Raw genomic sequence first — 12,718 nt, forward strand, 5'->3', positions numbered from 1 at the left:
TATATATATATGTATATATATGCACATGAACACACACACATACACACACACACACACACACACACACACACACACACACACCATTTTCTTGATCCATCTGGGTTGGTTCCATATTTTAGCAATGGTGAATAAAGCTGCAATAAATATAGTTGTGCTGGTAGCTTTAGTGTGGCCTTGTTTGTGACTGATTCCACTAATTATGGAGATATGGAGAAAGCAGACTGATTTCTTCAATGATGAAGATCTATAGCACTCAAGCACTTAGAGCCACGTACAAAAACTGTTTCCAACATTATACTGGACTCACTTATATCACCTTCAAAATTGATCATACACACACACTGTATATATGTGTGTGTGTATACATGTACAAATTGATCATATACACACTGTTCATATATGTATACTGTATATATATATGTGTATATATATATATATATAATTCAAAGAAAGTTTTGTTTGTCTTTTAATGAAAATATGGCTACAACAATAAGGAGGAAAATCAGGATAAAATAATACATTCTGTTTGAGAATTGTTAATTTTTAAAAGCTTTTTGTTTTGTGTTTTCTATACCACATGTAGTGTTTAGAGGACAAGTCATTAAATGTGCTCATCAAAAACTCTATCATTAAGCCCAGCTGTAATAACTGTATAGAATTTGGGCCAGTGCAAAGATCTAGGGGTGGTAGTTGTACAAAGGGGTTTCAATTCAACCCATCAGATTATCAGTACAATGTATCTGGATCAATCACCTGGTCCATCAGTCTTCCCCATCTTTCCCAACCCCATCCATACCCTCAAGTTACATGATTCTATTGTGATTGAATATAATGACTGTTGGACCACCCTTATACTTTCCATCTGCCTCTATCCCTTGATGCTTCCTGCCAGCCCAGACAAATCATGTTTCAGCTTCCTAGAATTCATTTTTAGTATTCTTCTTCTTTGTTTCTGGGGTGTTCAGTAATGGAGCTTGAACTTAGGACTTGGGTGCTGTCCCTGAGCTCTTTTGTTCAAGGATAGCACAGTACCTCTGTGAGCCATAGCAAAACTTCTGGTTTTCTTGTGGTTAATTGGAAATAAGATTCTCATAGACTTTTCTTCTCCAGACTGGCTTCATACTGAGATCCTCAGATCTCAACCTCCTAAGTAGCTAGAAGGCATTTTGAGGATTCTTAAAGGGGAACTATTTCTCATTACAGTTTAGCAACATGGTCAAGATCAAGTCTTAAATCTCTGGTCACAAGAACTACACACTATCATTGCTACAGTCTATGAAGTCCTTCTCATCTTCCCTGTTTTCAGTTCGTATCTTAGCCCTGCGGGACAGGATGCCTTATCACCCCAGTTGTCACCATTTCCATAGGAGCAGCTCAAAGATCAGGACCATTTTTTTTTACTTTTCCAGGCTTAACATCCAACATATACCACAAGGGTAACAGATGTTCATATAGTTTTCTCTTAAGGCAAAAGCAGGAAGTGGGTTGTATAGTCCCCTATAGCTTCCCAATATATAGTAGAAGAGGGTTTAAACTTCATTTGGCCTTCATTCTAGTCTATTTTACCAGTCAGGAATGTGAGTAAGTTAAGGTATACTTTGAGAAATATGATACTTAATATGACAAATCCAAGTAAATACCCAAATGGAATATTATATACTGAAGGGAAAGATATGGTGTGGTCTTCTTTTTCCATTTGTCCCAGGAGACTTGTAGAAAGTTAACCCAACAGTGGTTTGGACTCCAGGGTCACCTGCATAGAAAGGCTGCTCCTCACAGCCCCAAGAACATCTCAGCCAGAAGTGTTTGCTCCTATGATGGGGGTCTCTGTATGGGGGCAGGATGTGCTGCCAAAGATCCTGTTTGATGGACTTTCTAGTTACTTCATGCTCATCCTGGGTGACGCAGGATATCTACACATGCATTGCCTGAGCCACATTTCTTCTCTGTGTCTTACTCAGTTCATATCCTTCAACTATATATAATCTTAAGAAAGAGTCACATGATAGAGAAAAATGGAGGATGTTATTATTTTCCTCTCACAAAGGAGATTCATAAGAAAGACATTCAGTTCCTGACTGCACATCTGTGAAAAATAACCTGGCTGGTTGATAGTATTGCAGTCTCTCCTTAGTCAGAAAATATTCTCAACTAGAAACCTAAATACTATCTTACATTCTCAATCCTGGAGAACATTTTTGCACACGTGCAACTTTAAGGTTATGTTTTTCCCACAAGACCTTTTGGAAATACCCACTCCCCATTCATCCTTTGGTGTCCTGTGCTGATCCTCATTCCGATGTTTCTTTTCTTAGGACCTCGATGCAATCTCAGTCTACATACGGTAACAGCTCCCCACCTCTGAACAAAATGAACAGCATGAACAAGCTGCCTTCCGTGAGCCAGCTTATCAACCCTCAGCAGCGCAACGCCCTCACTCCCACCACCATGCCAGACGGCATGGGAGCCAACAGTAAGCATCCCTCCCTTTAGCTTCAGCCAAAGAGTATCATGGCTATTACAGGACAAGACATCTTGGAGATGGGAAAAGTACAATAGATCAGACCAAAGCTGGCTTTCTTATCATTAATGTCTTAGACCTGAGATGTGTGTTTCACTATGAATGGGACTGGTAGATACAGAGGAGGCTTGTACTTGAGTATGGATAAGGGACAGGCTATTGAAACTTGGATGGAGACCCACCTCCTGCCACCTTTCAGATAGTAAAAGAAATGTAGATTTTTAACAGAAGCGGTGGATAGAGGTAGGGAAGTCTGTTCCTTGAGTCAAGAATATTCCCCATCCTGCCAATGTGATGGTGAACTACCTCCTAACACCTTTGAGATTTTTTAAAAAAATGCATTATCAGTCAGGAAGTAGTATAATGGGATAGACTTTAAAAGTAAATAAATAGATTTGTGGTCTGAACTCTATTAGTACCTTAGCTGTGTAATTATGGATAAGTTCTATCTCTGCTCTACTGGTCAACTTTCCATCCATAAAAAGGCCACCTTGCACCTTTGAGATGTTATAAATTTGTGTCTTAACAATTTTAGCCCCATCAAGTCATCTACTCTATCCCATGCACAATCAGTTAGAAATTGACATGCAGTGGGGCTTTTCTTTTCATTTATTCATACCAAATTCCTCATGTCAAGTAAATATGGTAGGCAATAGGAGAATTGTCTCCAGTTGGATGATGATGGGTGTCTTTGCCATAAATATGAGTATCTTATCTATTAGAACCAAATCTGGCAAGGTGGACACACATACTTGAAAGAAATAAAGGCTTGCAAAAGTACCGAAGGATGTATGATGCCTTTGGGACACAGCAGACTGAATGCCAGACACTTCGTCTCCACTAATGTTCACCTTATCAAAAAGTACCATCACTGTCCATCTTATCCTTCGTTATTTTGATTAAGCCTGTAAGCTTGCATTTTGATGTTGAATGGAGAAAATGGGTTTTCTAAAAGAAGGTAGGGAAGCTATGATTCTGAGTCTCTGTGGTATGATGGATGGCCTGTGTTCCTGTGACAATGACATAGAAATGTATGTGGTATCACTGCATTGCATGGTAACATGGAGCTTAGATCCAGACCGCTTTCTCATTCCTGTTCATGTGTCCTAATACACAAAACCTGACCCCACACGGGTCAGCCCCTTTGACAAGAATAGAAAGCATTCATCTTCATTCTTGTGACTTTTAGTGTAACTAAGACCACCCAACTCTTTTCTTTTACTTTCTTCTTTTTTTTTTGGTTGGTCATGGGGCTTGAACTCTGGGCCTGGGCGCTGTCCCTCAGCTCTTCAGCTAATGGCTAGGGCTCTACCACTTGAGCCACAGTGCCACTTCTGGTTTTCTTGTAGTTTATTGGAGATAAAAGTCTCACAGACTTTCCTGCCCCAGCTGGCTTTGAACCATGATCCTCAGATCTCAGCCTCCTGAGTTTCTAAGATTATATGTGTGAGCCACCGGTGCCCAGCCCTACTTTTCTTTAGATGATGAAAATAGTGATGACAAGGCTTCACATGTGTATAACTTAGCATTTACCTGTGTCTTACTTATAGATGACTCATACAGTCTGATTTCCTCTGGAAAGTCAGACAGATAACAAACTGAGATGAAGGCTGCTTTGTTCTGCCTTTGGCTAGTAGTAGAGACTCTGCCCTTGGGCACTTTCTTATTTACTAAAGTAGAAATTAATTACATTTATCTCTTTTTGTAAATATATTATCTTTATGATTTTTGCCTTCAAGGCAAAAATTGTTTCATAAATAGTATTAATCTATTCTTCTCTATCAATAAATGACTTTATATTACTTATTAGGCATAACATTCCCTAAAAAATATGCAATAAGGCCACCTGTGCCCAAGTACATATTCTAAAGTAGTCCTTTCTTTCTTTCTTTTTTTCTTTCTTTTTTTTGTTGGTCGTGGGGCTTGAACTCTGGGCCTGGGTGCTGTCCCTCAGCTCTTCATTTCGAGGCGAGCACTCTACCACTTGAGCCACAGTGCCACTTCCGGTTTTCTGGTGGTTTATTGGAGATAGGAGTCTCACAGTCTTTCCTGCCCAGGCTGGCTTTGAACTGCAATCCTCAGATCTCAGCCTCTTGAGTAGCTAGGATTACAGGCTTGAGCCACCAGTGCCCGGCAAATAGTTCTTTCTTATTCACAAGTTTATCATTTGTTCACTTAAGTTTATTGAACATTACTGGGTAAGGCAGTATGTTACATTCCATAGATACCTGACATGGGTAAGAGCTACTATATACTTCAAAGAGAGTCTAGTAGGGAAGCAGAAAGGTTTAGAATAGGAAAAATAACCAACTCAACAGAGAATTACAAGTAGAGAAGGAGAAGGACAAGATTGGCCTCAGAGAACAAAATTCAATATAATTTGTGAGGAGTGTGTTAACTGTTCTGTTAGATTCTCTGTGGGATGTGTGAAGGGGTGTAACAAGAGATAACACAGGAAAGCAGGGCTGGTGGTCTAGGCCCTTGGTAACATGACTCTTTGGGGTGCTGGTCCATGAATGATAACAGCAGTAATCTTCTCTGTTCCTCCTGCTTCTGTCCAGTTCCCATGATGGGCACCCACATGCCAATGGCTGGAGACATGAATGGCCTCAGTCCAACCCAGACCCTCCCTCCCCCTCTCTCCATGCCTTCCACCTCCCACTGCACGCCCCCACCTCCATACCCCACAGATTGCAGCATTGTCAGGTGAGTCCACAGCGTATGCTCCTGGGGCATCTCCTAAGCATTTCTGGGTGGTGGAGGGTGGACAGCATCCAAATTGAGAAGAAAGAAAGCAGCCTTAAGGTTGAAACGGAGCCACTCTTTTCTTGGATCTGTGGAATGGTCGGCAAATGTTAATCAAGGAGAACACTGATAGTTAACCTGGGAAAAAGTGAAAATATGAATACAGGTTGCCTACCTGTTTTCATCTTCATTTACCCCTTAACTCCTTCAGATTTTTTTTTCACCTTGTCAATTATGGCCCTCAAATTGGTGCTCAGGGGTGGGTTTCCAAAAGGACAGTAAACTTGCTATCTCGCTCCTTTTCCTGCTCTCTAGAGTTCATAGCTCTCAGCTATCACAGACCATTATTTTGGAATTGGATGTCCATCGAATTTAAATGTTAGCAAAAACAAAGAAACCAAAGAGAGACTTTCAAGAAGCTGGTAGCCTCCACTGCTCTGTATGTGGCAAGTGGAGCCTTCCTGGGAAGGAGAGTTTGGACAGGCAAAGCTTTTGAATGCATAGGTACCAAAATTTCCTAATTTTATTCTAGCTCAAGTGCTTTTTTTTTTAAACCTCTGCTTCATGTGAAGAATGGCTCTCTTCTTTAGCTGAATGATATGTGATAGGTCTTAGGAAGTATCAATCACACAGAGGAATTAGCCTTGTGATGTGAATGAGTTCATCAGTTTCAGACCAGTATCACAAAAGGGAAGATGTATAATCTGAGAACATAAAAAAGCATTAATGACATTCTAAAGTAGTGACCCACATTTGTATGTGTGTGTGTGTGTGTGTGTGTGTGTGTGTGTATGTGTGTGTGTGTGTGCGTGCATGCATGTATGTATGTTTGCCTGTTCCAGTGCCTGGGTGCTGTCCCTGAGTATTTTTGCTCAAAGATAACACTCTACCACTTGTGCTACACCTCTATTTTCCTGCTTCCCCCCACACACACCTTTACTGTAGTTAATTGATGATAAAAGTCCCATGGACTTTCCTATCTGGGCTGGCTTCAAACCATGGTCCTCAGATCTCAGCCTCATTAGCTAGGATTTACAGGTGTGAGCCACTGGAACCTGGTATGACCCACATTATTTTTTTGGACCATACAGTCCATTCCCAGAAACTACATGTGAAAATACAATATAGAATGACTAAAGTGAAGTAAGGTAACAGGAAGCAAAAAGTACCAGGAACCTGACCTTCCCAAGTTCTTACCTTCAGCTTCTGAAATGTCCCCAGAGGGATTTTCATAAAACCCTATTATACTGGAGATCCTCATTGGAAAGATATGGTCTTCAGGACACCCTCTAGCTGATTTTATTTTCTGTAGATCTAAAGTTCAAGTTATTGAATATTTCTCAAACCTCAAATCCAAGGCCCCATGTATATTTTATCTGTTTAGTCTCTTATTCAGGGCATCCAAGGGCAAAATGTTGGGTTTTCTTTAATCTTGCCAATGCAGTCAGGGTGAACTTTCTTTTTCTGTTTCCTCCTTCCTTTCCCCTCCTCCCTCTGCAGTTTCTTAGCGAGGTTGGGCTGTTCATCATGTCTGGACTATTTCACGACCCAAGGGCTGACCACCATCTATCAGATTGAGCATTACTCCATGGATGTAAGTAACTGTTAGACTCTTCTCATGATTTTTATTTCATTCTCCCCCCTCCCCCCACCCCGGTGACATTAATGGTTTGATCCCCACTAGTTTTATAGCTTGTTTTTGTCCTGTACTCAATCTTCACGTCTGAAGAACCCTTGGAAAGGGTTGCTCTACCTAGTAGAACCCCAGCCAATCAATCTTCCTCAGCTGTTCTGATCAACCAGTACTTATCTATTGTCCATAGTATATGGTGGTAGTGTTCTCACTTACAAATTGTAGAGGGGTAACAAAATGATGATGTACCATCTTGGGTTGATGTCAGACTCAGGAATAGTGGGCATACCCAGGGGTATGTCTACTCTAGAATTAACTCAACTTTTGTTATTATTAAATTAGGAATTTATGAGGGATTTAGTTTCTCTTAAACTATATGCCCCTTTACTTGTTTTCCATGTTTCACAATGTGACCCAGCTCTCCCTGAACACTGAGAAGGTTCTTTGGCCTTGGGTTTAAGCCCTAGCCAAGCAATAAAAACCTAGAGTTGTTATTTTGCCTCTCTGAGCCTCAGTGAATCAAACTTAGCTTAACCAGAGCTCCCTCATGGCTTTTGTTATTCTTTAATTGGTCTTTTGATGCAATCTGGACTAAAGGGAACTTTCTGTCGCTTCCTACCTTTCTTGGACACTACTCAAATGGGAACTTGTATCATTCTATTTTTTCAGCAATCTAAGTTTTCTCCCAGGCTGCTCCTCATCTGGCTCTCTTTGGGGGCTCACTATTCTCTCCTCTGGCTCTTGGAGGACACTGTGGACTGCTCGGAAAAGGTAGTCTCTACCTCTACTGCTGCTTCTGTAGTCAGGACCTTTTCTCCTCCCTCCTTGAGCACCGATGCTAGAGGTGGCTGTGCAGCATGAGAATGCTCATGTCACTGGGGATGGTGTGTATGCCCATCCCAGAGACCACACCTGCTGATCCGGGATAAGATACATTCTAAGTGAAAGCTCTAATGTTTGGAGAATATGTCAACAGGATTAGGATCACTTTAAGACCAGGTCCATTCACCAAGAACAGTGAATTTGTCCTATATTTGAGGGCTTCTTGTAGTGGAATACCACCTCGTGGGTCAGAGAATCTGTCTCGTCTTTTTGTCTGTTTTTATTTGTTGTTTGTTTGTTTTTTGTAGCAGTGATACTACATGTTCATTTGTCCCCACTGAGGACTATGTCAGAATGTTCCTGTAACTGTTAGATCTAGATGCTCTCTGTAAAACTATCTCTACTGATGTTAGTGGAGTCTAGCTTACAAAGAGCTCTGGAAGTACTGAGTCTCAAAAACTATGAAGAACATACTGTCTTACCTATTTGTGGGTACTTTTTTCCCCCTCTGTCACAATATGAAGCTGGAGTGCCTGAAATGTCCATAATTCATGCCATAGGAAATTGTGACTCCGGATGGGAGTACTCAGAATTGGGATAGGTTGGAAAGCTATACAGCTTTTTCATTCCTACCTTAGCTTCTTCCTTTCCATTTCTGAAAAAAAAATTACTTTCTTTGCTTGTTTCTTGGTATCTGTCTGTCTAAGATAGGTGGCATTCCTTTAGGAAAGTAGGATGTGATTAAGTTGGGATCATCAGTATTGCCCTCTGTAAGATGCAAAGCTGTTTATAATGTAGTAAATAATAAAATGATTAACATTTATATAGTAGCAAAGTTAAAATTTATATAATACTTTTATAGTCACATTTAAGTTTGCAACGTGTATTAGCCTAAGAAAGCAATTATATCCAGTTTTGACCGATGAAGAAACTGAGGTCAGAACTGCTAAAATTCTAGAGTGGAAAAAAATTTGGCCAAGATCTGAATTCCAAGCACAATGTGCTTTCTACCTATCACTGTGCTGCTCCATTAAAGACCTGAGCTATTACTAATACTGATAAAAGGACTGCTATTATATGTAATGAAGATTGATCCTATTTGTAATACTTCTACCTTTTGCTATACTGCATGGACACAGTTGCTTTTCATTTTTTTTTTGCTTTGTTTTTGTTGGTTGTAGGGCTTGAATTGAGGGTCTGGGCACTGTCCCTAAGCTCTTTTGCTCAAGACTAGTGCTCTACTACTTTGAGCCACACAGTGCCACTTCTGGTTTTGGAGTGGTTAACTGGAGATAAGTCTCATTGGGACCTTTCTGCCTGGGCTGGCTTCAAAGTGTGATCTCAGATCTCAGCCTCCTGAGTAGCTAGGATTACAGGTGTGAGCCACCTGATTTGTATTTTGCTACCCTCTTTTATCCAAACATCAAGAGACCTGTGGGCCAATATGTCACTGTTCTGAGTCCATAGCTTATTCACCTAGACTTTACACTTATGAACCCCTCTGACCCTCACTTATTATATTAATAAAACAGATATACTAATAGATATATGACAGATATACTGATGGCTATAGCACTGTGTCTGTTGCTAATCTGCGGACTAAATGAGTTTATGAATAAAAACATGATTAGTTCAGTGCCTGACATGTAAGCATTGCTTAGTCCCCACGGTGTTTTTTTTTTCTAGAGACTAAAGTTAGTAGATTTAAGAAGAAGCCTGTATTTGTGTTTAGAATATCTGCCCTCTTACTATTATATTTTTTACCAATGAAGAAATTGGAGCCCCTGAATTGTTTTTCAAAAGCAAAGATGGTAACCTGAAGATTGTGCCCTTGTTTCTAGTTACATAAGACATTAAAATGCATCAAAAATTGACCTTTATTTTCTAGGCTAGAGATCAATAACATTGGATTACTTAAAACAAAACTGCCAGGAATGAAAAAAAAATGGTATGGAATAAGAATCAATTTGTTTCTTTGCTCTAATTCTCCCTGATTCCCTTCCCTCTTCTACAGGATTTGGCAAGTTTAAAGATCCCTGAGCAATTTCGACATGCCATCTGGAAGGGAATCCTGGACCACCGACAGCTTCACGACTTCTCCTCACCTCCTCATCTTCTGCGGACCCCAAGCGGTGCTTCTACTGTCAGTGTGGGCTCCAGTGAGACCCGAGGCGAGCGTGTGATCGATGCTGTGCGCTTTACTCTTCGCCAAACCATCTCCTTCCCACCCCGGGATGAATGGAATGAATTCAACTTTGACATGGATGCCCGTCGCAATAAGCAACAGCGCATCAAAGAGGAAGGGGAGTGAAACACCTGGTGTCAGCTCTTGCATCGTCTTCCTACTGCCCACCCACCCCCTCATCAAGGCACTTCTGCTTGGTCGTCAAAGCATTCTCCCTAGATCTTCCCTTTCTTCTCAGTCTGATTTCTTAAGGGAAGGAGAAGTAAGAGGCTACCTCTTACCTAAAATCTGAGCTGGCATCTGAGTTTGATTCTGGCTATAAGCCTTTGACAACGATTGCTTGCAGACTGAGCTGTCACAACTAGATAGAAGTAAACAGGAAGGCAGTGGGTGTCTCCTTATGCTGCAAAGATTTCTCATTGACTTTTATAAAGAATTTTCACTCCTATAGTCTAAGACTATATGTGTATATATATAAATAAATAAATGTATAAATATACAGTATATATTTTGGTGTGGGAACACTGAATATTGTTTAAAATGTAATTTAAGTCATGGAAAATGATTTGCACTTACTAACTTTTTTTAAATATGCTTATTTTCAATTTCTTGTCTATAACCCTTTTCTCAGAGCTATCTTGACTAGTGACACCTATTTCAAACCTGATGCCCCATAGATGTTAAATACATACCACCATCAAACCATTGATAGATCCAGTTGAACTTTCCATAGTTGACTATGTGGTCAGACTGTATATATGTACATGGTTCTCTGTGGTGAAGTGTTATATATTACTGGCCTTCTTTTAAGGGGTGTTAGTTCACTTTGTGGTTATCAGAAACACCAAAGGAAAAGGACTTCTTCATTTGCCTTTGTTTGAGAATGAGGAATGAGGTCAGGCATAAAATTCCTGAAGGTCCATTGCAGTGAGTTCCGAACACCTGGTACAATGTACTTGGGTATATCAGCAGTATCAAAGTTCAATGCTGAACACATTAATACTTATTGAGAACATGTTTGCTACCATCATAGAAGCTGTAAAACTATATTTCACTACTAGGTTGACCAACTTAGATAGAGCTGTGGCTCCAGTTTAGTTGGCATGGATGAATGAAATCTGTCTAATTCATACAGTAGAATTGGGGCATATGCTAAGACTATCCAGAAAGGGGGGGAAACAGGAACAATTAAGAAATGTTGAGATACAGATATCTCATCCAACTATGAAGTTAAATCCTGAATTCTCTGTTGAAAGCCAGACAATTTGGGGGCCCATTTTGCTTCAAAAGACCATGGAGAGGCTTCTTTACCTTCCTATTTTCAAGGTTGAAAACTCGGGTGGTGAGTTGGGAAATAGAAACACATGAGCACAGGTTTCATGTGACATCAGTGGCTTTTGTCTCTCATTTTCTCTTTTTATCATTAATGTTCCAGTATTTCTGGAGGTAACTGTGAGGGTCATTTCCTGTCCACCTCCTTTGGGACTATTCAGAGACTTCCCTCCAGGGGTAGCCCTCTTTTGAAAGCTGTTGCTTAACCTACATGGACAGCTTTATGAAAATCTAACTCACAACATTCCTCCTTGATGATTTGGAACTATGCTTTGTAAAACCTACTTTCCCCCCCCCCATAAAATAGAACATGTATTTTGTATATATTCCAATGAGCTGTAAAATCTTCTTGTGCATTTGGGCAAAGAGCTGTCATTGCACATAGCTTTCACTTTTATTTTAAAGTGCAAAAAGAGCAAATGTGGCTTGCAAATGTGTGAGTTTCATCTGAAAAGTGTATATAGACTGAAGGTGTGGAACTGTATATTTTTTGTGTGTTGTTTATTTCCTTCTTGGGGTAGAGGGTACTGCAGAACCACATTTGAAATCGTTTTTTTTTCCTTTTAAATGATTTTATATTTTCATGGAAATACCATTTAGTAAGAACAGAACTTCAAGTAAACAGAATACCATAATTGTAAGATGGGAAGAGAGACAATTTGTCGTTTTTTATTATTATTATTATTTTAATTTTGTATGCTAAAGAGAGTGAGTCCTGAATTTCAATGTTTTGTTGTGCTTAAATAACGATAAGCACTGTTAATTTCTGGAAAAAGCATGCAGCTTTGGAAATTCATCAGGGGAAGAATGAAAGCTGTGACTAGGCCGTGTTAGGAAGAAAGATCACTTCCTTTATGTCCTGAGTGCTTGAATAAACCTGGGACTGTTCAGCACTGTTCAGGAGGTACTAAGGACTCAGAAATTCCTGTACTGTATCTCTTGGGTTTGGTGGTAGCCATAGCTAGGCAGTTATTGGCTTCACTTACACCTGGTGTCTAGTTATAGTCCTTAAGTGTATGAATAGCTAGGAGTGAAAACACAGAGGACAGGCATCCATGTGTGGCCTCCTCTGAGTTTTGTGGCTTTAGTTCAATGAAGCCATCTGCTTTGGTTTAGAGGTGGAATAGGAAACATTAAATCATTAAATCCATTTATTTTATATTTTTTCATATTCCCCTAAAATACAGTATGTGGGATGCTGAATGTTAGAGATGTGGGATTTTTTATTATTTTTATAATTGTACAAAAAATAAGCAAATGTCAAAAGTTTTATATGCTTTATTAATGTTTTCAAAAGGCATTCTTAGATATGTGATACTTTTTTTAAGCTTCAGTTGCTTGTCTTTTGGTATTGTTTGTGTATGGACTTTTGGTGAGCCAAAGGCAAATCTATAAGCCACTTATATTTGCCAAGACATGCAATAAAATTTAAAAAATTTAAAAAATACATTGAGAAATGGTCTTGATATGCATGTAATGG

General features: G+C 39.8%; 1 protein-coding gene across 7 annotated transcripts in view; it reads left to right on the forward strand.

Annotated features, from left to right (window-relative positions):
* The window catches only part of Tp63 (tumor protein p63), a 211,459-nt gene extending 200,878 nt beyond the window's left edge, over positions 1–10,581 (forward strand). For 2 of the 7 annotated variants that reach the window (XM_013019339.1, XM_013019340.1), the window contains 4 exons: positions 2,316–2,473; positions 5,083–5,227; positions 6,767–6,860; positions 9,736–10,581. In XM_013019339.1, the coding sequence (XP_012874793.1) occupies positions 2,316–2,473; positions 5,083–5,227; positions 6,767–6,860; positions 9,736–10,032 (694 nt within the window). In that variant the 3' untranslated portion in view covers positions 10,033–10,581. The remainder of the gene's footprint in view (positions 1–2,315; positions 2,474–5,082; positions 5,228–6,766; positions 6,861–9,735) is intronic. The other 5 variants (XM_013019341.1, XM_013019342.1, XM_013019343.1 and 2 more) reach the window with 3 other exon arrangements.
* The last annotated feature ends 2,137 nt before the right edge of the window (positions 10,582–12,718 follow it).

This window comes from Dipodomys ordii, unplaced genomic scaffold, assembly GCF_000151885.1.
Source record: "Dipodomys ordii isolate 6190 unplaced genomic scaffold, Dord_2.0 Scaffold45, whole genome shotgun sequence".
NCBI lineage: Eukaryota > Metazoa > Chordata > Mammalia > Rodentia > Heteromyidae > Dipodomys > Dipodomys ordii.